Source organism: Bufo gargarizans, chromosome 1 (assembly GCF_014858855.1).
Source record: "Bufo gargarizans isolate SCDJY-AF-19 chromosome 1, ASM1485885v1, whole genome shotgun sequence".
Lineage (NCBI taxonomy): Eukaryota > Metazoa > Chordata > Amphibia > Anura > Bufonidae > Bufo > Bufo gargarizans.
This window is the reverse complement of record NC_058080.1, coordinates 130,681,248-130,705,499: the sequence shown is the minus strand read 5'-3', so window position 1 is coordinate 130,705,499 and position 24,252 is coordinate 130,681,248. Positions and strand designations below refer to the sequence as shown.

Below are 24,252 nucleotides of genomic sequence, written 5' to 3'. Positions count from 1 at the left end.
CCGTATGTCCGTATTTCCGTTCCGCAAAAAAATCGAACATGTCCTATTATTGTCCCCATCATGGACAAGGATAGTACTGTTCTATTTGGGGCCAGCTGTTCGGTTCCGCAAAATACGGAATGCACACAGACGGACCGCAAAATACATACGGCCGTGTGCATGAGCCCTCACTATGAGATTGTTAGGACGGTGAAGGTTATGTCACAGGGATAATTACTTTGGGTAAGTGTTCAGAATGGTTGCATAGTTTGCATCTCATTATATCTGGGTCTCCATACAAATTGCCCCACTGTGAACTCTGTGATAGATGCAAGTACATTACTTTGTGATCATGCAATACTACTATAGGGAATAGCAGGGCTTATTTCACCACAATAGGAGCTACATGTACTGTTTTAATAATAGCAAAATACCATTGTGTGCAGCTGTAGAGCTCAGACTAGGGACATACACAGTAATCCAGTTGTCCCATAGCACTCCACACTGCTCGTATTCAGGAGTTATGACCATCACTGCAGCACAGATACAAGGTGGCCAGGACGGGAGCTTCTGCGCATGCATGTCTGAGTGTTTCCACGGCCCCGGCCACCAGAGAGGCTGGCAATGTTTCCTATAGTGTGCAAGCACGGCCACCGCTGCTGGATTGCAGGGTGGTCATAACTAGGGATGAGCGAATCGACTTCAAGTGAAACATCTGAAGTTGATTCGCATAAAACTTCCTTCTTATACTGTACGGAGCAGGAGCTCCGTACAGTATTAGAGAATGTATTGGCTCCGATGAGCTGAAGTTATTGCTTCGCGAAGTCTCGCGAGATTTCGCGCAATAACTTCATAAATTAACTCGGGTTAAGTTCCAAGATGCCACTTGGAAACCGAACCCGAGTTTGGGAAATGATTTTCTACAGTACAAATTAATTTATGAAGTTATCACCCGAAGTCTAGAGAGACTTCGCGAAGCAATAACTTCGGTTCATCTGAGCCAATACATTCTAATACTGTACGGAGCTTCGTGCAGTATTAGAACGAAAGTTTATGCGAATTGACTGTGGATGAAACATTCCCTCACCTCTAGTCATAACCCCTGGAAACGAGCAATGTATAGTGTGATGGAAAAATGAATCAAGCCAGCAATGGAGGCAATATGGACAATCACAATACATCAGTGCCTTTTATTAACGAACGCTACATGATAAATGCCATTTGCTGAAGTGAGACAACCTCTTTAACATGGCCTTCCCTGCACCACTGATTTCCCAGTATGCGTGTGTCAAAAATGCCATTTGCTGGAGTGAGACAGCCCCTTTATAGGGATATTCCAGTAGGTACAAGTTATCTCCTATCCACAGGGGATAATTATCAGGTCCTCCACCGATCACAATAACGTGGGCCCTGTACCACCTGCATGCCCCTTGCTGCTCCCCTAAAATGACTAGAGCGGCCGGTCATACATGTGCACGGCCTCTCCATTCATTTCTATGGGAGTTCGGAAGATAGGTGAGCGCTGTACTCTGCTATTTCCAGAACTCCTATAAGCTATGGGACCCTGGGAGATCTTTGTATACCCCTGCTCCCCTAAAATGACTAGAGCGGCCGGTCATACATGTGCACGGCCTCTCCATTCATTTCTATGGGAGTTCGGAAGATAGGTGAGCGCTGTACTCTGCTATTTCCAGAACTCCTATAAGCTATGGGACCCTGGGAGATCTTTGTATACCCCTGCCCCAAAAGGTGTGTTTGTACTGCTATCCTCAGCCGCTACCTTGTGCTGTCATGAGTTTAGCCTGGTCAAAATGCAGTTCACAAGCCCCGTAACAGTTGTATGCCTTGCTTCTATGGAAGGTAGGCCATTGCCTCAGTGATTCATTTATAAAGACATCTGCCTGCAAGGGTATCATCCAGGGTAATCTCACTCTGTGGGGGACATTTATCAATCCCATACGGCAGAAAAGTGGTGTAAAAAAAAGTCATAAACTGCAGATTTGTGACTTGTTAAATGTTATTACGCATTTATTTTTGCGAAAATAGCTTTTTTTTATGTTGCCCAAGCCACTTTCCGAAAAGAGGGTCTGGCAAGGAAGGGCAGGGCCATTGGCCCAGGCAGATTTATCATCATTTATGCCGGTTTTCTGGTGTAAATGATGACTGCAATCTACGCCAGGTCATTTCGTTCGAGAAGCACGGACTGCTGGAGGATGAACCTAATTTATGGTGAGGTGTGTGCCTTCTCATAAATTAAGCACATCCTCTGGTGGCGTAGCGGATATGAAGACTGATGCATAAAACGCCAGTCTTGATAAATCTCCCCTATGTGTAGAGTCATTATCGGCTTACGTCCTTAGTGTCCGAGATTCAGCAGAATTGTCACTGATTCTCTGCCTGCACAAGTCTCCTGTTCTTCAGCAGTTATAGATGCTTCTTTTGGGACGTAATAATTATTTTTTTTTTTTTTTTTTTTTTTAAACATCTCTTTATTGAAAAGTAAGGAATCATACAATAAATACAGCAATCACTTGATATACCAGATAAAATACAATTGCTGTAGAATGTACAAACAGATTACTTTGCATAGTTCCCCACTCACAATTTTATAAATTTCTTCTTCCCATCCCCCCCCCCCCTCCTTCCCCCCCCCCCCCTTCCAAACCCCCCCAACCCAGGAACACTAGTCCGGTCACCTTACATCGCCATACGGATACTCCTTACACCACCCGTCAGCATGTCACCCAAAGTGCGCTATAATTCCAACTTCCCCAACCTGTTTGCAAGTTGTGCCTCTAAGTACCATTTTGTCAGCTTAAATGGGGCCATCAGCTCTCTGAGTTCACAAGGGGACAAAAATTCCTCAACAAAGACCTTCCACTTCTTGATGAACTTCCCCACCTGTCGTTCCTTGTCTTGTTCCACCTCCAGCCTTTCCAAATAGAGGACATTCTTCATCATCCCAACCACCTCATCCCATGACGGCACCTCCCCTCCCAGCCAGTGTCGCAGAAGAGACTTCTTCACTGACATCAACAAGAGATGTATCCCTCCCTTCTTGACCACTGACCCTATTTCCTCCTCCTGGTTTATCGGTATGTAGTGAAATACACATTGCTGTGGCGTTGATCCCACTTTGTCCCCCCAGACCTTCTCTATCATAGCTATTGCTTGCTGCCATAGTGGCCGTATTTTAGGACACTCCCATATAGCGTGCAAGAGTCCAGCCCTTGGGAAGTCACATTTAGGGCATTTGCGCAGGTAGTGAGCGGGTGCATCCCGGTATGTTAAATTAAAGGCGTAAGTTGCTCTATGCATGAGTCTTATTTGCGTTTCCCTCCATTGCTCATTATACGTTGCCCGCCGCACCAATTCAAGGCCCTCTCTCATTTTTTTCCCCACATTATGGTCTGACAGCTCCTTCTCCCATGGTTTATATGCCCCCTTAACTAGGCCTATCATCTGAATGTTATGGATTTTTTGGTGGAGATCAGACAGTGACATATGAGAGCCATCCCTACCCAATAAAGCTGCAAACCACGCCAACCTGTCAGGATCGCCCAGTTCGCTCGCCTGTGCTTTGCAATAACTTTTGACTTGTAGATAGGGGAGATAATGAGTGTCCTGGAGGGCATATTTTCCTTTCACCTGTTCCCATGACAACCACCCAATATTGTCGCTCCGCAACAGGTCACTAAGCCGCATAATATTTTTACGCCTCCATTCCTGAAATAAGCTGTTCTCCCTACCTTGGGGAAATGCCGGCAGCGACCACAATGGCAACCTAGGCGAAACATAGTAGGGGAGACCGTAGATCTTCCTGATCGCCTTCCACGCCATTATGGTGTCTTTTAATAAGACCGTCTGCTTAATTGATGCTGGAATATCTCCTAGCTTGGAGTGCAATAGGGCTTCTAAATTCTCCTTACCAGCCAGTTCCTTCTCGAATAAAGTCGCAGAGTAATGGCCCGTTCCCCACACCCAATCCCGTATATGTCGAAATAGAGATGACAGGTTATAATGGCGTATGTTCGGAAGTTGTAACCCCCCATCATATTTCAACATTGTCAATTTAGAATAGGCAATACGAGGCCTTTTAGCCTTCCACAAGAAGCGGTTAAACGCTCTCTGCATCCTAGTGACGTCTGTGTGCTTTAACAATAGCGGAATCGTTTGGAGCGGATAAAGCAACCTTGGGAAGCTCATCATTTTAATTAAATGCGCTCTACCACACAGTGACAAGGGTAGCTCTTGCCATTTGTCCAATTCCTTCTCTATTTTCAAGAAGAGAGGGGGATAGTTCAGGGTATATATTGAGCTTGGGGTACGGCCTATCTTGATACCCAGATAGGTCAGATAGTCTTTTCGCACCTCCACCCTGTTCCTCATTCCGTTCCCCCCGTGTGGCTTATGCCCTAAAAATAGGAGCTGGCTCTTATCTACATTAATTTTATACCCTGTCACCTTCCCATACGTATTCAGTGCGTCTAGTATCCCGTCTAGCTGTAGCTCAGGCGCCCCCAAGTATAGCATAATGTCGTCAGCAAAACAGCTTATTTTTAACTCCCTTCTGCCTATCTTGATCCCGTCAAAGATGTCCGACCTCTGCAGCCATCTCGCTAGGGGCTCCATCGCCAGATTGAAGAGCAACGGGGACAAGGGACATCCCTGACGTGTTCCCTTACTGAGCGTGACAGGTTTGGATAAGAAGCCTGGTATGTTCACTCTCGCCTGCGGATTGTCATATAGTGCTGTCAAGTAGTTCCTAAAAAGTCCCCGGACATTAAACCTATCTAGTACCATTGCCAGCTAACGTTGTCAAACGCTTTCTCGGCGTCAAGTGCCAGCAACGCTGGACATGGTCCATCTTTAATCTCTCGATTGGTACTCAGAGCCGCCAGGACTTTACGGACATTTGTTACTGCGGACCTACCTTTCATAAATCCTACCTGGTGGGGGCCAATTAGATCAGGTACACAAGTCGCTAGTCTATTTGCCAAGATTTTGGACAGGATTTTAATATCCTGATTAATTAAGGAAATCGGCCTGTATGCACTCGGTTGGGTTAAGTCCCTTCCTGGCTTCGGGATAACTTTTATATAGGCCATTTTGCCCGTGCCGGGCAAACTCCCTCCTCCCATGATGGCATTGAACATCCTAGTCAAAGTCGGGGCCAGCTCGTGTTGCAATGACTTATAAAATTCCGCAGGGAACCCGTCAGGTCCCGGTGCTTTACAATTCGACAAAGATTTAATGGTCGCCTCTACCTCTTCTTCCCGTATGTCACCATTTAGGGCTTCCAACACATCTGCCGACAACTGCGGCAGGTCTACCTGATCCAAAAAAAACCTTGCTGCCATCGGGTCAAAACTGTCCTCAGTATACAACGACTGGTAGTATTTACCAAGGAGGTCTACTATATCCTTCGGTTGGGTATACAGTGTTCCTGACGCATCCTTCAAGGGATGGAGCGTGGGTTGTTTAGCAAAGGGGCGTGTCAGATTAGCTAGTAGTCGCCCGGCTTTATTACCCAAGCGAAAGAACTTAGCCCTCTGGTAATCTCCGGCCCATTTTTCACGTCTTTCCTGGCAATAGTCAAAGTTATGTTTGGCTGTTACCCAAAGCACTTTATTCGATTCAGTGGGATTTCCGAGGAAGTCCGTATAGGCCCTCCGCACCTGACTCGTGGCTTCATCAAACTGTTTCCTCTCCTCCCGCTTCTTCCCTATCGTGTAGGACATAATCCTGCCCCTCAGTACCGCCTTCGCCGCATCCCAAAATAAACCCTGATTCGCCGCATGTTCCACGTTGTCCTGTGCGTATTCCCACCACCAGCCTTTCAGTCTGTCAGTGAACTCTTTGTCCCTGGACAGATGCTGGGGCATTCTCCATATGTAATCCTGGCCTCTAGGGACAGTGTCCATGAGGTCCACGACCACTGGGGCATGGTCCGACACCAACAAATCCGCAATGACAACCCTCTGTACTCTGTTCAACAATCCTGCTGACGTTAAAAGGTAATCAATCCTGGACCAGGACCCCTGGGAGCACGAATAATGGGTAAATTCCCGATCGTCGGGGTGGTGGTGCCGCCATGTATCATGTAACCCCGTACTCTGTAATAACGGGGCTAACGTCTGGTTTTTCCTTTGCTTAATAGCGGACCCTGGGACCTTCCTCCTCCTGTCTTCCTGCTCGTTAACTACCCGATTAAAGTCCCCGCCCACCAATAACATTTGCGAGTCTTCCGTCAGGATGTCCCCTTCCAACTTTCTATAAAAGGCCGCTTGGGAGTCATTCGGGGCATAAATGTTGTGTAGTACTATCTTCCCCACTGGTGAGTCAAGACACATACGTATCCATCTCCCCTGGTCATCTATTGACGTTGTTAATATATCATACCGCAGGCGCTTATGCAACAAGATCATCACTCCCGCTTTTTTCCCTATGGAAGGCGAACCCACCACGTGACCCACCCACAACCGACGCATCCTTATAAAATCCGCTTCCTCCAAATGGGTCTCCTGCAGAAGTGCTATATCAATTCTAAGTTTTTTGAGATAGCGTAATACTGCCATACGCTTAGCAGGGGACCGAAGGCCCTTAATATTCCATGTCGCTACTCGCATACTTGAGTCTGGGTTTTGAAGAACTCTGCAGGAGAGACCATTCTGGTACAACGCTCAATATAACATGCTTGGTGACTTCTGGAAATCCATATGTCAATGTGTCCCTGACTAGTGAACCCGTTCCCCCCCCCCCCCCCCCCAGCCCCTGAAACCTACCCCACAACATAAGAACCCACATTTCTAACTTCACTTTTTTCACGCATCTCATAGTGTAGCCGTTGTAACTACAACATTCAAACTGTCCCATTAGCTTTCACACATCACTTCCCACTCTCCAGCCCATATAGTTAAACATAACAGGTTGCTATAAACTCAACGGTAGTGGACCATAAGCCCAATGCTTGTCTCACGTGTCCCTTCCAGGCTTCACCATCAGAGAAAAGTTCAGACTCCATGGCGCCTTTAATCAGTCCGGATCCGTCTCTAGCTGTTCCGGGCCTTTGGCTCTCGGCATCGATCTTCCCGGATTAAATCTGGCCCCTCTTCCTCTGGTTGAAGCAGTGGACCTTTGGGAAAGAGATGGAATCACGTCCTGGCCTGGTGGATCCAAGTCCAACGCTGCTTGTGCTTCCCCTGGGGAGTGGAAGGTATCAACCGAGCCATCCTGTCGAAAAATCCTCAGGATAGCAGGATATATCAAAGCAAATTTAGTTTTATTCCCAGCCAGCGCGGAGCAGATTTGGGAAAATTCTCTCCTCCGTTTCGCTACCTCAGCGGAATAGTCACTAAACAGCAGGATCTTACTGCCGCGAATAATTAAGGGTTGCTCCTTGCGCCGGTACTTCGCCAGTATGGCCTCTTTGGCGGCATAGTTAAGGTACTTCGCTATCGTAGCTCTGGGCCTTGCATTATTTGATCGCGTTCCCGCCGGTTGCGGCGGTCCCAGCCGATGCGCCCTCTCCACTATGCAGGCGCCCCTCAGCCCCAACGCCTGCGGTATTTCCGCCTCACAGATATCCGCCAGTTGGTTCAGAGGGACCGACTCCGGCAAACCAATGATCCTCAGGTTGCTCCTCCTGGAGCGGTTCTCCAGATCGTCGATCTTTTCTCTCAGGAACTGATTATTCCGCAGGAGGTCACTGATGTTGTTCTGAGCTCTTTCCAGGTCTTCCTCCACCACCACCACTCTTTGCTGCACCTCTGAGATTTGAGAGGTATGTTGTGCCACTTCATTATGCAGCTGCTGCAGAGCCGCGGTGACTGTGGCCTCCAACGAGGCTTTGATATCCGGAGCCAAGAGCTTCGCTACTTCTATAGCCATCGTTTTACACGAGGCTGTGATGTCCCCTTTCGGGAGGTGGCCACACTCCACGTCTTCGTCCTCCGAACCGGAAGCCTCTGTGCTCCTCTGTGTGGATTGCGAAGTCGAGCGGGTGAATCTGTGGTGTCTCTCATTCACCGGCGCCATCTTGCCCTTAGCCTTTAGCTCATCTCCGGTCGGGAGTATTGCCTGCATCTCCTTCTGTTGCGAACCGCCTCTGACCACAAATTTTTCCATGGGTAGCCCCCTAGTGTACTTGGGGGGGTTCGTGGGGATATTTATGAGCCCCGATAAGCGGCGGTTCCACAAAGTACGGGCCGGTCGAGCGGAGCTCCCCTCACTAGCGGCCGTCCATGCGCGCGCCGGAACCGGAAGTCCATAATTATTTTTATTTCTATAGCCCTGACATATTCCGCAGCACCTCAATGCTTCTCAGCACAGGACGGACTAGTTATTTGTGCTATGCCAAACATTTTTTGTACCTTTCTTTCAGCATATTTCCCATCCATTTCAGGCTGGGAGTATTGAAGCCATCCTCTTTTCATGATCATTGGTTCTCAGAAGGTCCGCAGGCTGTGGTGTAGAAAACAGCACTGTTAGACCTCATGCACGTGGCCGTGCCGCTTTTTGCAGTCCGCAGATCCGCAAAAAACGGAAGCCGCCCGTGTTGCCTTCGCAATTTGCGCCGGCAATGTAAATGCCTATTCTTGTCCGAAAAGCGCGGACAAGAATAGGACATGTTATATTTTTTTAATGGGGCCGCGGAACGGAGCAACGGATGCGGACAGCACACCAGAGTGCTGTCCGCATCTTTTGCGGCCCCATTGAAGTGAATGGGTCCGCATCCAAGCCACCAAAACGGCGGCTCGGATGCAGACCCAAACAATGGTCGTGTGCATGAGGCCTTATTGAGCTCAGTGGCATGTGACGATGGGAGGGGGGAGGTAGAAAATGAAAAATTGCTATCACGTGCTGCATATGCTTATCCCTCCTTTCTGTGTCCAAAACTTGCAATGCATGTGGGATTCATGGTAGAAAGTCAGAAAAATGTAGATGTCCTAGTAAATCTGGCTGGTGGGTCAGAATGTGGAAGTGCAAACTAAGGCTAGTTTCACACTAGTGTTTTTGCAGCTTCGTCATAGATCTGCACAAATAATAATCTGTTACAATAATACAACGGCATGCATCCTTCATGAATAGATCCGGTTGTATTATGTCTTATATAGCCATGACGGATCCGTCATAAACACTATTGAAAGTCAATGGGGGGCGGATCCGTTTTCTATTGTGTCAGAGAAAACGGATCTGTCCCCATTGACTTACATTGGGTGTTAGGGCGGTTCCATCTTGCTCCGCACCACATCGCAGACAGAAAAACGCGGCTTGCAGCGTTTTTCTGTCCGCGATGGGGACGCAACCAAATGGAACGGAATGCACTCCGTATCGTTCAGTTCAGTTTTGTCCTCATTGACAATAAATGGGGAAAAAACTAAAGCGTTTTCTTCCGCTATTGAGATCCTATGACGGATCTCAATACCAGAATTGAAAACGCTAGTGTGAAAGTAGCCTAACACTGCCCTACAAAATTGAATAAATTGTGTTGATGTGACATTGAGTAGAAAATAGCAGCTCTAATTGGAGCCATTGTCAATATTTCAAAAGAGTTTTCTGTGATTTCATATTTTTGACCTACCTTTAAAACCTGTATTACACAGGCCGATAGAGCAAGCGATTGTCAGGAGGGAACGCTTCCCTCTCAGCAGTCGCTTGCTAGCTAGCAGAGGAAACCACTACTAGTACATGCAGCGATCTCCTCCGCAGCATGGGTAGGAGCAATCGCTATGCTGTCGCTCATCCCCATGCTGTATAGTGGTTTTCTGGCTGCAGATTGTAATTAGACAGCATGATCTGCTGCCAGTAAATGCATGCTTAAAAATCACAGCTGCCCGATTCATTGCGCAATCAGTGGCAGTATTACACTCGAAGATGATCGCTAACAAGCATTCATTCAAACGCTCATTAGTGATCCTCTGGCAAAAAATCGTAAGGTGTAATACAGCCTTAAGGGCTCTTTTACACGAGCGGGTCCATTGCGGGAATCATTCTCTGTGTGAGAGAGGGATCATGCGTTCTTAACTTGGGAAGCTCACGACAGTATCATGATTGATAATTCTGTGTGCCTCTGCCTGACCTTTCTGTAAAGGAATCATACTGACAGCTTTATGTCAGTATGATTTCGGTACAGAAAGGTCAGGCAGAGGCACACAGCACTATCAATCATGATAAGGCCTCATGCACACGACCGTTGTGTGCATCCGTGGCCGTTGTGCCGTTTTCCGTTTTTTTTCGCGGACCCATTGACTTTCAATGGGTCCGTGGAAAAATCGGGAAATGCACTGTTTTGCAGCCGAGACCGTGATCCGTGTATCCTGTCCGTCAAAAAAATAGGACCTGTCCTATTTTTTGGACGGACAACGGTTCACGGACCCATTCAAGTCAATGGGTCCGTGAAAGAACACGGATGCACACAAGATTGGCATCCGTGTCCGTGATCCGTGGCCGTAGGTTACTTTCATACAGACGGATCCGAAGATCCGTCTGCATAAAAGCTTTTTCAGAGCTGAGTTTTCACTTTGTGAAAACTCAGATCCGACAGTATATTCTAACACAGAGGCGTTCCCACGTTTCCATAGTGATGGGGACGCTTCTAGTTAGAATATACTAAGAACTGTGTACATGACTGCCCCCTGCTGCCTGGCAGCACCCGATCTCTTACAGGGGGCCGTGATCCGTACAATTAACCCCTCAGGGGCTGCACACTGCCACCAATGTTATTAATGCAATAGAGGGAGGGGGGGGGGCCGGGGGAGGCCGCACACTGCCACCAATGTAATTAATGCAATAGAGGGAGGGAGGGGGGGCCGGGGGTTAATTGTGCTGATCACGGCCCCCTGTAAGAGATCGGGGCAGTCATGTACACAGTTTGTAGTATATTCTAACTAGAAGCGTCCCTATCACCATGGGAACGCCTCTGTGTTAGAATATACTGTTGGAAATGAGTTTTCACGATGTAACTCATATCCGACAGTATAGTCTAACACAGAGGCGTTCCCATGGTGATGGGGACGCTTCAAGTTAAAATATACCATCGGATTGGAGAAAACTCCGATCCGATGGTATAAAAGAGACTCCAGACTTTACATTGAAAGTCAATGGGGACGGATCAGTTTGCAATTGCACCATATTGTGTCAACGTCAAACGGATCCGTCCCCATTGACTTGCGTTGTAATTCAGGACGGATCCGTTTGGCGGACACCAAAACGACTTTCTTTTCATGTCCGTGGATCCTCCAAAAATCAAGGAAGACCCACGGACGAAAAAACGGTCACGGATCACGGACCCCGTTTTTGCGGACCGTAAAAAAAAACGGTCGTGTGCATGAGGCCTAATGCGTGCGCTTCCTAAGTCCAGAATGCACAATCCCTCTCACATGCAGTGTGATTCCCCTAAGGCCCGTTTACATGGGCAGATTGACAGTCATTTATCAGGAAAGAGCTCTTCATATTTATCTGCAGCAATCTCTCACCCCTCGTATGACAACAAGTGATCACTACTCTCATTGTTTTCTGTCATATTGATTCATCATTTCCCAGCAGCAGATTCCTGTTTATACAGGGTGATGTGCTGCCAACAAACAATGATTTTAGGTGGTGCATGAAAGAATACTATCATCCAACGAAAGACGGTGGTGAGCGTCACATTTACCTAGGGCAATCATCAGGAATGATCTTTCCTAGGAATGTTCCTTCCCAGTTATTGTCCCAATCCTTGACCCGTGTTGAAAAGCCTTTAGGCAGCTCCCTTCAATCAGCCGATCAGTGGGGGTGTCAAGGGTTGGACAGTTACTGACTTGATATTGATGACCTATCTGATGGAAAACCCTTTTGATTATCTTCTGGCTACCATGTTCTAGTATAAGAATTGCCCCTGCCCATAGTTTGGTTCTGATAATAATATTAGGGACTCGCCTGTAATGCCCTTTCCCAATATAATAGTTGCAATGGCCCGCATCCAGAACTTAACGTTCCTATTCGGTTTTCTTGTAAATGTGTGGCTGATGCTGACATAAGAGTAATACTACTTAACTCAAGTACTAAAAGAGCTATTCTGATTAGTTGGGGTCCTACCGTTGTAACCCCAACCGATCATGAGAATGGAGGCCTCGTACCTCGTGGAGCCTCCCGAAATTAACAGAGTGGCCAGTCGGACAGACTCGCAGCTGCTCCATTCATTTCTACAGAAGTTCCGGAGATAGCTGATAACTTGGAGAGGGGGAATAACTTAATATAACCAGAATACCCCTTTAATTAAGATGTGTCTGTATGAACCTACTATTGTTGACTTTTCACCAATGAATGTGGCACTCAGGTGTATAATTGATGAGTTGTGGACCCTCTTTTCACACTATTATGTTTATTGCTGCTCTGGATTAATGATTTATGTAGTATTACTGTATTGTCTTTCTTCTTATACAGTAGAATTTCCAACACCAAAGACAGAACTTGTGCAGAAGTTTCATGTGCTCTATCTGGGGATGCAACCCGTTTCTAAACCCACAGGTATGGGACAAGAATGTCAGCAACTGTATAATTTCCTTTGGTACAGTATGGTATAACATTCATGTACATGCCATGTTGTCTTTCCTCCTAAGGTATGGATGTTGTCAATGACGCCATTGATAGTCTTATGACCCCCTCAGACAAGGAGGACTGGACGCCAGTTATTATGAACGTGGCTGATGCCACCGTGACCGTCATCAAGGAAAAGGTGAGGTAATCAAACCCAGCGGAAGTTACCCCTTTAATTAGGAATGCCCTTCATCATGTGACTGCAAGCTTTAAAGGGGTTCTCCGGGAATACAGAATTTTTACCGCAGCCTGCCTTCGTAAATAGAAGTTTCAGACTTACCTGCTCCCCCTCCGCTCCAGTCCTCCGCGCTTCCTCCGCTGTGTCCACGTTCCTTTTCTTTAAATCTTGGAAAACCCTTTTAATCGCATGATGTATTTATTATATTGTAAAATACCACCCTACTGTTATAAAGTGACAGAATAACGCCAACACTCACTGACCACTGGCATAATAACACTGCCTTGAAGATGATGGATATCAGAAACAAATCACATAAGGTATCTTCATAATACAGAATGAGCAGGTGCAATGGAAAGGCACAGCCATGTCTATAATAATTAGATTCAATTACTGCCACAGAAACCCAGTAAAATTCTGTGCCATAGTATAGAAATGACCGCCATGCTACTGGTTAACCTATGTCTGCTATCTGCCCTCCTCCCCTCCCTCATACAGCCGGCCGCAAAGTCCCTATTCACCTCACACTTCATCTTCTCCAGGAAGAAATGATTTGTGCATGGCCACTCACTGGTTAAATAAAAACGAATCAATTTGTTGGCAGATTCGGTTCATTTCTGTTGGACACCACAGTACAGCAGTCTTCCTCACCTTTGCCCCTATAAAGATATATGTACATGAACAGATTTACATATTAGTCATCCTCAATATGATCACCGGAAGCGACCGGACAGTGATCACAGATATGATTCTGTTAATATACCAGTGTCATAACGAAACGACCCGCTATGGTTTATGTAATGGATTCAGCAAGTGTTTTACCTCTAATCATTCGCTTGCTTCACCTATTTATATTGTGTACTCTTGTTCATTCTGACCGATTATCTGCTCATTTGAAACAGGCCTTTACTGGACTGATGTAAAGATGTCGTTAATTTATCTGTTTGTAGGGCAAATAAAATAAAATGCTGATGGAGCCCATTCAGAACTCTGCCCCTATCCTATGGTTCTATATTAATGTGTCTACACCTAAAATCTGTCTCCAAATTGGCGCAATTTGGTGCAGCTAGGGTTTCTGCAGATTTTTTCCTCGGACTTGTTGATTTGCTTGAAAGGAACAGGGCTTGGCAGAAAAAGGTGAAGATTCAAATAAAGGACCATGGCATAAAATGCACCGTTTTGTGCCAGAAATTCACCACAATTCTGGTGTAAAATTCCATCAAAGCTAGCCGATGGTTGGAATCAGGGGCGTAGCTAAAGGCTCATGGGCCCTGATGCAAGAGTTCAGCTTGTGCCCCTATTGCCTTAGTGCTTTGTGGCAAGGGGCAAGGAAGCACACAGCCTTCGTGCTGCATGAGGCAAAAATTGAAACGGCAACCCCCCCCACATGCACAATTCTTGATCTAACCCCTTCTCTCCAGCTGAATGTGTAACTTGACCAGCATGCTCTTTCTATTACCTGTGTCTTCTTATTCGGCACAAGGGTCTTTGGGCCCCCTCGGGTTCCTGGGCCCGGTAGCGCCTGCTACCTCTGCACCCGCTATAGCTACACACCTGGTTGGAAAAGAGTTAAGCAAGTTTCACGCTAGCGTTAAACTCTCCAGCAAGCCTTTCCAGCAGAGAACAGCCTGCCGGAGCTCCCAGATCCGCCGCGTTCTCGACAGCTCCCATTGACTGTAGATAATATTTTGGGTTGCACTTGATGTCCCAGGTTGTGAAGTGCAAGATGAGTTGGATATGCTCCACTATCAGTAAAATCGAGGTACTAATGCACACTCTTAATTATGATGCAAGTAAAATATATTTTATTGTGAGTCCTACATGAAATCAAATGCAGTAACAGAATGGCATAAGCTCACACGTTACTTTCATTTGTGACATTTTGGTCCTGAGCTTGGACCTTGGTCACAGAGTCACGAGCCAACAAAGGCAGGAGGAATAGAGAGAGCCCCAAAGGACAGATCTCTGGCGAAACATGTGCCACCCCACAGCGCCACACCGCTATTTTACTTGCATCATAATTAAGAGTGTGCAGTGGTCCTTTGATTTTAGCCCCCATTGACTATAGTGGGATCTGGTGGAGATCTACCCACCAAATATGCCGGGATAAGGCTGGATAAATACCGCTGCACACAACTGGAGAGCTGTGCCGCAAATATGAAAGAGGTCTTAGACAAAAGTTCTATCCTTGCACATTCATCACCAGCCTGAGCCCCTGTGATAAATCTGGTGCAGGTCTAGATAGCTGGTCTAAAGTTATGCCATTTATAGGATTAGTAGGAATCTGGATTTCATATGAATCTAATAGAGAAAATCTCTGTATGCCTCTTGTGTAAAGTAAATTGGAGGCATGCAGAGGTCAAGGAAGACCATCTGTCTATCTAATCTATCTATCTATCTATCCGTATTACAACACTGTACACTTAAAGGTTTCACTGTTTATGTCAGGCCCATACCACTTTTTTCTTTACCCAACTTGGTCCTAAACAGAAAAATACACAGACATCAGCAAAAGTCAGGCTCCTAGTAGTGGCACTACATTAATCACGTGGCAGAGGCAGATGGTGAACAATAGAGCAAGCTTATGCACAAAAGAAGGGTAAAATGCTATTTACTTGCTATATGGCATCTGGTTTATCAGGGCAGATTAGTCAGAAGGCGCTGTTGGGATGGTTCCTGCTGTAGGCCCTGCGATCGGCACACAAGCGGCAATCCTATGTTGCCGTCTATGATTTGCCCCATTTCTGTGGCCCTGTTATCACTCTCCCGTCTTCACAGGCTTCGTGCACTTTGTTTTATTGCTCAGCTCATTCAGGCGTTTTATGCATCAGCTCCACTAGTCTATATCCGTAAATAGATTGCTTGCTTTACCTATCCGCTGCAAAATGACAGCAAAATGGAAAGCCCTGAGGCCAGTACACTCTGCATCCACGATACAGGAATACAAGAACAGCAATAAATTGGAAATGCTGGCGTCTTAAAATATGAATCCATCCCTGTGCAATGCAATAAAAAGCTATGGTTTGTAGTGCCCGGTGTCATTGTAGTATATAGAGAAGAGCGCAGGTTATATGGACTAATGGCGGTTCTTTGATTAGGCTGTCCACTGTAACAGGTGTAACTAGGTTCTCCTTCACCTGGAGCAGATTCAGTTCTGCCCAACCCTCCTAAGGACATTTTTCACCACGAAATTCACTGTTAAACCAGGTACAGTGCTTTGAAGGGCTAGCTCAGCTGTATGTAAAGATTAGTAGTGATTGTTGCTTCATGCTGGGTTCACACCTGAGCGTTTTACAGCGCGTTCCTACGCGCTGTAAAACGCTCAACAAGCAAAAACCAATGCTTCCCTATCGGCATGGTTCTCTCCTGAGCGTTTTACAGCACGTACGATCGCGCTGTAAAACGCCCGACGCCCCAAGAAGAACAGGAGCTTCTTTGGGGCGTATTGTCACGCGTTCCCGCTCATAGACTTCCGGGAACGCGCAACAATGGGCGTTTGCTTGTTTCCGGAGCCGCGAATGTAAACGCCCAATAAAATCGTGCATACAAGTACGCTCAGGTGTGAACCCAGCGTTTATCTGGACTTGTTATGAGAATGAGCAGTTAAGTGCACTGAGGGCGAGCCCAAGCCTTTGTGTGCACCCTTGTTCTTTCTTCTCCCTCATCTTGCCTGGCCCTGTGAATCAGAAAGTAATGGAAGGGGCTGGCAAAGGAAGCAAGAGGTTCAAGGGTGCACAGAGTGGCTTAGGCCCACGTGTTCTTGACAGTTGAACATCATGGTCTTGGTCCCATCTTCCTAGGTGCCAGCATTCTTGAGAAAGCTGATGTTTTATAATATACCAATGAGTCCCTAGGTGCAACAAAGGTGGTGCCGTTGTAGCTCGTTGCTCCCAGAGGATATGCCAACTGCCCTTCATGCCACACCCCAACCACTGACTGACAGGGCCAGGGAGTGAAGACGTAATCACACCTGGCCCAGAGGTCTCGCAGGAACTCATTCAGTGCACGCACTGTAACATCAATTTTCACAAGAATGAAGGTAGCTAGGAAGATGGGACCAAGACCATGATGTTTCACTGTCAAGCACACACGTTTTAGGTGAGATGGTTTTATTGTGTTGTATCTGGTGACAAAACCGCTTTAAAGGCATGCACAATGACATATGTAAGAAGAGGTCAATTATGTCATGATTACCCAAGGGAGGCAGGGTTCATTTGTTCCAGGGAACACATTCAATTGCCTCAATAGTCAGGAATGAATTGGTGCTCTAAGCCTACTTCAAGAGGGCCATTACATTTCTATAGCAACGTAATCTAGTTCTGGTCTGTTGGGATGTTTTATATCCATAGGTCTTACTATAAGAAATCAAGGTCTAAATCAAGGTGCACTGATGCCCGAGGGCAAAGCTATTCTGGGCTACCTGCTTCTCATTTCTTACAACAACAAAAAATATATATATAAATAGCTTATATAAAAATCTAATAAAATGTCCAAATAGCAGTGTTGTATAATGGCCAACTGGTAATTTTATACATTGCTAAAATGAACCCACCATATGCTCCAGATAACCGTGCCATATATTTCCTAATAACAGTGGGCAGGCAGCCATGATAGAAGTTGTGTGGTAGATCCTCCTTACTGATAAACAGCCATGTGTACTGAGATGTAGCTGAAAAATGTAAGAAGACGTACTGTAACAAATCTGTTCCTTCTCAACAGGATGAAGAAGTCTTGGTAGAATGTCGGGTGCGTTTCCTATCATTCATGGGTGTTGGTAAAGATGTCCATACCTTTGCTTTCATTATGGACACAGGCAGTCAGCATTTTGAGACTCACGTCTTCTGGTGTGAGCCCAATGCAGCAAGCGTTTCTGAAGCTGTCCAGGCTGCATGCATGGTAAGGAGACTTTCCATGAGATGTCATCTGTTTGTGAATGTCCTAAGCATAAGTGACATACACACGTATACATTTTTACACTTTCATTCATTTTAATGGCATACCTGTTGACATAGTTCAGAGATCACCTGACAAACGTGCAAATGCTCAGATTTCTGTTGACCTCTTTCTGTCTGTGCACATAAATACTGTCGTTTGTCGGCAGTGCATGTCCCCTTATAAACTGATCAACAGTAAACAAATGGCTGCATGAATTATCGTAAGTCCTGAACAGTCGTTCATGTGGCTGCTTGAGTAAAAGGTCGTTAAAGGGGTTCTCTGGGAACTCCTAAAATAAAATCACAGAAAATACTTAAAGGCCTCTTTCACACGAGCGAGTTTTCTGCGTGGGTGCAATGCGTGACGTGAACGCATAGCACCCGCACTGAATCCTTACTCATTCATTTCAATGGGTCTGTGTACATGAGCATTTTTTTCACACATCAGTTCTGCGTTGCGTGAAAAACGCAGCATGTTCTATACTCAGCGTTTTTCACGCAGCCCTGACCCCCATAGAAGTGAATGGGGCTTCAGGGAAAAACGAATTGCATCCACAAGCAAGTGCGGATGTAATGCGTTTATCACTGATGGTTGCTAGGAGATGTTGTTTGTAAACCTTCAGTTTTTTATCACGTGCGTGAAAAACGCATCAAAACGCATTGCACCCGTCGCAGACAAAACTGACTGAACTTGCTTGTAAAATGGTGCGAGTTTCACTGACCTAATCCGTATCGTTCATGTGAAAGAGGCCAAAGGGTTTCGGTCACCAGAAATACCTAAATGAAACTGCGCCATGCCGTTCAGTATTCGGTGCAGGCATAGTGAATGAAGGACACTCACTGGCTGCCGACTTCCTTACTGCGCCTGCGCTGAATACTGAATGGCGCAGGCGCAAGATTTACCATGCACTCAGGGATGGCAGGAGGATGCGAACGCTGCCTGGCCCTGTCAATCAAGACTTGGAGGGAGGTGACAGAGGTGGGAGAACGGAGCCTCTAGGAGCAGAAGCAATGCCCCTACACCCCACCCTAGAGGCTAATTTGCATATTATAAAAGTTACATTTATGGAGTAACAGGGGCATGGATAAAACTAAGAATAGGCTAGTTAGGTTCAGCTGACATTAACACATTGCTAATGTCAGCCAGTTTATTTAGGTATTTCTGGTGCCAGAAACCCCTTAAAGGGAACCTGTCACCAGTTTTATGGTGTCCTAACTAAGGGCAACATAAATAAGTGACTCATTCTCTTAGCGAAATGCAGGGTCACTTTCTTTAATTGACCCAGTCAATCTGCCAACATCTTGTATTGAAAAGCTCCAGCTGATAATGATGAGTCATGAATATTCATGAGCTCCTGACTCTTCCCGCCTACAAGCTGCTGATTGACAGTTATTTTCCATATAAATCAGCAGCAGGTGGGCAGGGGAGTGGCTATAGCTGTGAATTAAATACGCTGGACTCAATGACATCACGCTGGACTCAAATCAGCTCATTATCATGCGGCATGTGGCATCTTTGTGTGTATTGAAAGGAAAAACAACCGCACTCAATACAAGAACTTTTGTTCCGGTTTGTTTATTTTTGTGGCAACTTCACCAATTTGTGACGTTTCGGTTGTAAGACCTTTATCAAACACAAGTTGCCGTGAAGAAGAAACGTGGAAAGAGTAGAGCTGATGGTGTATCCACACCCATATAGACGCTGAGCGGTCTAAAGAGACACGAGTGCCACGTCTTATCTATATAAAGTATCTTTGTGTGTATATTATGAGGTAACCATCTGTCACACCAGTAAGTGAATACATCTTAAGTACTTTTTAGTAGTTAATGATTGTATATAATTAGTTAGATTATAATCAAATTTCCACATGACAGGTTCCCTTTAAATATTAATTTATTATAAATATATTCCCAAATAACTTTCATTAGTTATAATGGCTCGTTTTGTCTGGGGAGCAATCACCAGGGGAAATAAAATGGCCGCCGATTATGATCCTGAATACAGTTTAATATGATCTTCAGCTGAATCTCTGTAGGAATGGATTAGGACAGGTTTTGTGTGTACTAATAGGACAGCGGCCATTTTATTTCCGATGATTTCTCCCTAGACAAAATGACCCATTTTAACTAATGAAAGGTATTTGGTAATATATTTATAAAAGTAATATTTAAAGGAGTCATCCAACCCCTATAATCCCCTCAAAATGCCCGAACATCTCATATAGTTTTATACTCACCCCTGCCCCCTGCATGGCCGCCCCTGCATCCCCCCGTCGCGTGAATCAAAACATCCAGGGGGGAAGGGGGGCAGCCAATAGCAGGTCGCAATGTGGACAAGCCTTCCTCTACCATTGCGGGTGACGCTAGGGAGGCTCGTTGCTGTCGCGCCTGCTATTGGCTGCCTCCTTTCCCCCGTCGCCGGATGTTTTGATCCACGTGACAGGGAGATGCAGCGGTGGCCATGCGGCGAACAGGAGCGACACTGGTGCCGTGGATTGGGTTGAGTATAAACTGTATGAGGTGCCTGGGCATTTTGGGATGCATTATAGGGGTTGGATAACCCCTTTAAGCATTTTCAGTAATTTTATTTCATGAACTCCCGAAGAACCCCTTTAAACAAACATCAGATGACTTGCTGTATTGTCACCTAGTGTAGGTAACCGGCAGAAATCGATCTACCTTAGACTTTTAAATGGCATTGTTGGATGTGTTCTCCTATCTGGAATATTGAGGCAGACATATTGGTTGTATTTCTATACTAACATAAGGACCCCTGTGTATTTTCCAGCTGCGGTACCAGAAGTGCCTGGTCGCCAGGCCTCCTTCCCAGAAGCCACAGCCACCGCCACCTCCTGCAGACTCTGTGACCAGGAGAGTCACGACCAGTGTAAAACGTGGTGTTTTATCCCTGATTGACACTTTGAAACAGAAACGCCCGGTGGCCGACATGCCATAGCTACAAGACAGCAGAAGAGATAAAGAACACTTGAATCTTACGTGTCTACTGAAGTAAAAGTAGCTCTATAACGGAGTGTACTGCGGCTCAGCCTTCCATTAAGCTGCTGCTTTGCTCTTCAGAGAATCTCCCTTAATCTGATGTTTGACAAGCATGTTCTCGTTCTGACACCATGGCGTACTACAAAAGAAGCATGAATATAGATATATATCTACTCATACCTTTTATTTTTCACACTCCTATAAGTGGTTCTTATCATATGCATTGGATGGTCTGTTTCCGACTGTAAATATGAGAAGCATTTCATGACAAGGTGACATTTTCTGCACTCTCTCTCTCTCAAATGCCATGGAGTCCATTGTTGTTAAGGATTACTAAGCATCCCATAGCTCACTGACTCATGCCATCGTAGAGGAAAGTCACCATCATGTTCATACATAAAAGACGCTGTTATCTGATCATTGCGGCGGTCCACGTGTCAGTGGAGCAGATTTCTGAGCTTTCTATTACCTGCGCTGCCAGCACTTAACCATTAATTGCACAAAGACATCATGTTGTGAACTGAAGGAGATTAGAGGATGGGCTTCCTTGGGGTGGTCCAATATTTACATACAAGCCACCTTGTTAGTCCATTTCATTTCACACCACCTCCTGCTTGACTCCATTGTAGAGATGATGTCTTCTAATAGTGGCTGACAGTTCTCTTGTGATCCCACACTTCATACCGTGGTTATTAGAGGAAGGGTGTCCATCTCACACTCCGTACCAGTGGTACTGGATCAAATCACTTACACTCTTCGCATAGCACACTGTTAATATTGCCTGACACCAGACAGCAACAGCTGCTGACACCAGACAGCAACAGCTGCTGACACCAGACATCAACAGCTGCTGACACCAGACATCAACAGCTGCTGACACCAGACATCAACAGCTGCTGACACCAGACAGCAACATAGTTGTTAGAGTACTTGTATAGTCTTCATGTTTTATGCTTTGCTTTAATTGGCAATATACTGGTGTCCATGTCACTGTATAGGACATAAACCATTCTAGGACTGTATTACAGTCATAACATTTCATACTAAATATTTCCAAGCAAAGAGCAGCCCCCAGAACATGGCTGTATACAAACATAGAGTTTGCATATACATTGAATCGCTGAACTCCTTTTATTTTTTTTCAATTTGTTCTCTACACCATAATATATCTTCCTGGAAAGAGGAAAAAACACACAAGAGCTTCGATAGCAAGGATGAGTAGCATTCAAGATGAGCGCTGTAGACAGAGGTTTACCTATATTAGTTGTGCCAGCCAGGTTCAGCTCTTGGGTCAGGCGAATCAATTGGGTGTAGACGTGGCAGCTGCCAGCTCCAAAACGGTAGGATTGAGTCCTCTGTGTGTGCAAGTAGAATCGAGAGAGAAACATCTGGAGCAGGGGCCGTACAGTAAGACAAATCCAGAAAACATGCAGTCAAACTGAGATCAGTATTGGTATTTTATTAAGGGCAACGCGTCAGGCCAGTAGCAATCAGAGTTTATTTTCTATTAAAAAGCTCCAAATTCTCTGCATAGAAATAGCTAAATATCAAATTCTGTTACTAGAGGGAGCTTTTGAGCATTCTGTCCACTGGATTATGGTTGTGTTGTATGTACATACTGTATGCAGTATGCTCCCTCTAGTGGTGGTTGTGTGTGTTTTAACTCTATGCATGGGATTTGGAGCTCTCTATCAGAGAAGTATATTCTAAATGTTGGACCTAAAATGATGTTGCTTTACGAGAACACCTACAGTACACATGGCCAAATTTAACCCTGTTTTCATTCATGTGGTTTCATGTAGATTCTGTGTTGAATTGTCTGCACCCTTTAACTTGACCTGTGGGCAGTGCATAGCAGGGTCTTGTACCCTCGGTAGACAATTTACTGTTAGTAGTGATGTCCTTGAACAGTTTATTGGTCCTTTAACATAATTTGGTTTCTCCAAGGAAAGAAAAACTCATCTAATTATGTGCACAAATTTAATTGTATCAGCTCATCAACATGAGGAGTAAATTGCAGCCGCATTCACTAATTGAATTAGTCATTAATTTTATTTAGGAGAATAATTATTAGACATTTAATTTTTTTTTCTACTTATTTGCAGTCTAATGAGTTGCCAGATTTTTTTGGGCAGGTTTGCAGATGACAAATTGTCTGACCTTCCTGTGCTCAACCTGATGTATCTTCATCAAACTGAAGGCAATAACATTTGTGGAAGTGCTCCTTCATATTCGTATACCTGCTTTGAAGCTAGTGTGGACTACAGCAATGGTAATACCTATGAGGGCTGCCTGGTTTAGAAAACCCATGTTCATATAACAGGGGTTCTGTTTAGATAGGATCCTCATTTATCAGAGCAGAGAATGTCTGGAGGACTTGGCGCATCTGTGCATGTCATGGAAAGCCATAGATTTCAGTGAGAACTGTGTAATGCTTTATTTCCCCTGTGGTGGCACTGTTGGGAAATGTCATGCTTGCGGCTAGGTTTCTTCACAGATTACAGCTGATTGCTGAGGTTCCAGCAGTGGGACATCTTAGTATCTAGGTATAAATTTAGTATCAGAAAAAATGTTTGAGCCAATGCCCCTAAGTCCCATTCCCGTGGTAATGATACTTGTTATATGCAAACCATTAATTTCAGTAAATTGCATTCTGAGGAATGCTTCTGTGGATTAGCACTTAGACTGGTTGTCACTCGTAGAGTGCCGTTAACCATTACCAAGGAAGGAGAAAGAAACTTGGCTACAGTTATGAAAGAGCACAGTACAGTAGTGGTAAAATTTAACCCAAAGTGTCTTGTGACTCAGGTAGTATAAGATTTAATGTAAGGCTAGTTTCACACTGACAACCAGGTGTTATTGCCGGGGAAGTCTCGCACTGCATAGAATAAAGTATGACATGGTAGCTTAGATGGACCAGGTCCTCAGAGAGAAAGCTGCTCTTACATAGCAACTCTCTGACAGGTTCGTAGATGGGGATATGATGCCCATGTGCCCTAATGAAAGACTTTATGAACAATCATAGGAATCTAATAAAACACAGTTATAAAAAAAAAGAAAATTAATAGATCTACTTATTAAATTATTAAACTTTGTCAAATGCAGTGCAAACTATGAGAAGTATGTTATAAGGGGAGGAGCTGAGAAGATTGATCTTTAGTTTTGTAGGAAAATATTTAGTAAAACTTATTCAATCAAATCCCTCCTATTTCTATGTTTAGGAGTCCAGTGGGCGGTCCTATGGTCCTAGTGATTGACAGCCTTTCCATATCGAATGATTGCCAGTTATTGTCACCCAAAGTAACTTAAAAAAAGTATAAAAAAGATTTTACAGATGAAAAAATAAAAAAGTTCAAATCACCCCCTTTTCCTAAAAATAAATACTTAACCAATAAAAAAAGAAACATCATGGGCATCGCCGCGGGCAAAAATGCCCATACTATTAAAGTATAACAATATTAATGGCATACGGCAAATGGCGTAGCGGGAAAAAATAAAAATAGGCAATTTGCAAATTTTTGTCACTTCAACTACCCAATATTTCTTTATAAAAAGTGATCAAAAAGTCGCACACACTTAAAATTG

At 45.1% G+C, this 24,252-nt stretch overlaps 1 protein-coding gene across 7 annotated transcripts in view; it reads left to right on the top strand.

Moving 5' to 3' along the window:
• The window catches only part of APBB2 (amyloid beta precursor protein binding family B member 2), a 334,440-nt gene extending 310,435 nt beyond the window's left edge, over positions 1-24,005 (top strand). For 5 of the 7 annotated variants that reach the window (XM_044298647.1, XM_044298606.1, XM_044298621.1 and 2 more), the window contains 4 exons: positions 12,406-12,489; positions 12,582-12,697; positions 17,456-17,632; positions 20,459-24,005. In XM_044298647.1, coding sequence (XP_044154582.1) covers positions 12,406-12,489; positions 12,582-12,697; positions 17,456-17,632; positions 20,459-20,626 — 545 coding nt within the window. In that variant the 3' untranslated portion in view covers positions 20,627-24,005. The remainder of the gene's footprint in view (positions 1-12,405; positions 12,490-12,581; positions 12,698-17,455; positions 17,633-20,458) is intronic. The other 2 variants (XM_044298656.1, XM_044298639.1) reach the window with 1 other exon arrangement.
• The last annotated feature ends 247 nt before the right edge of the window (positions 24,006-24,252 follow it).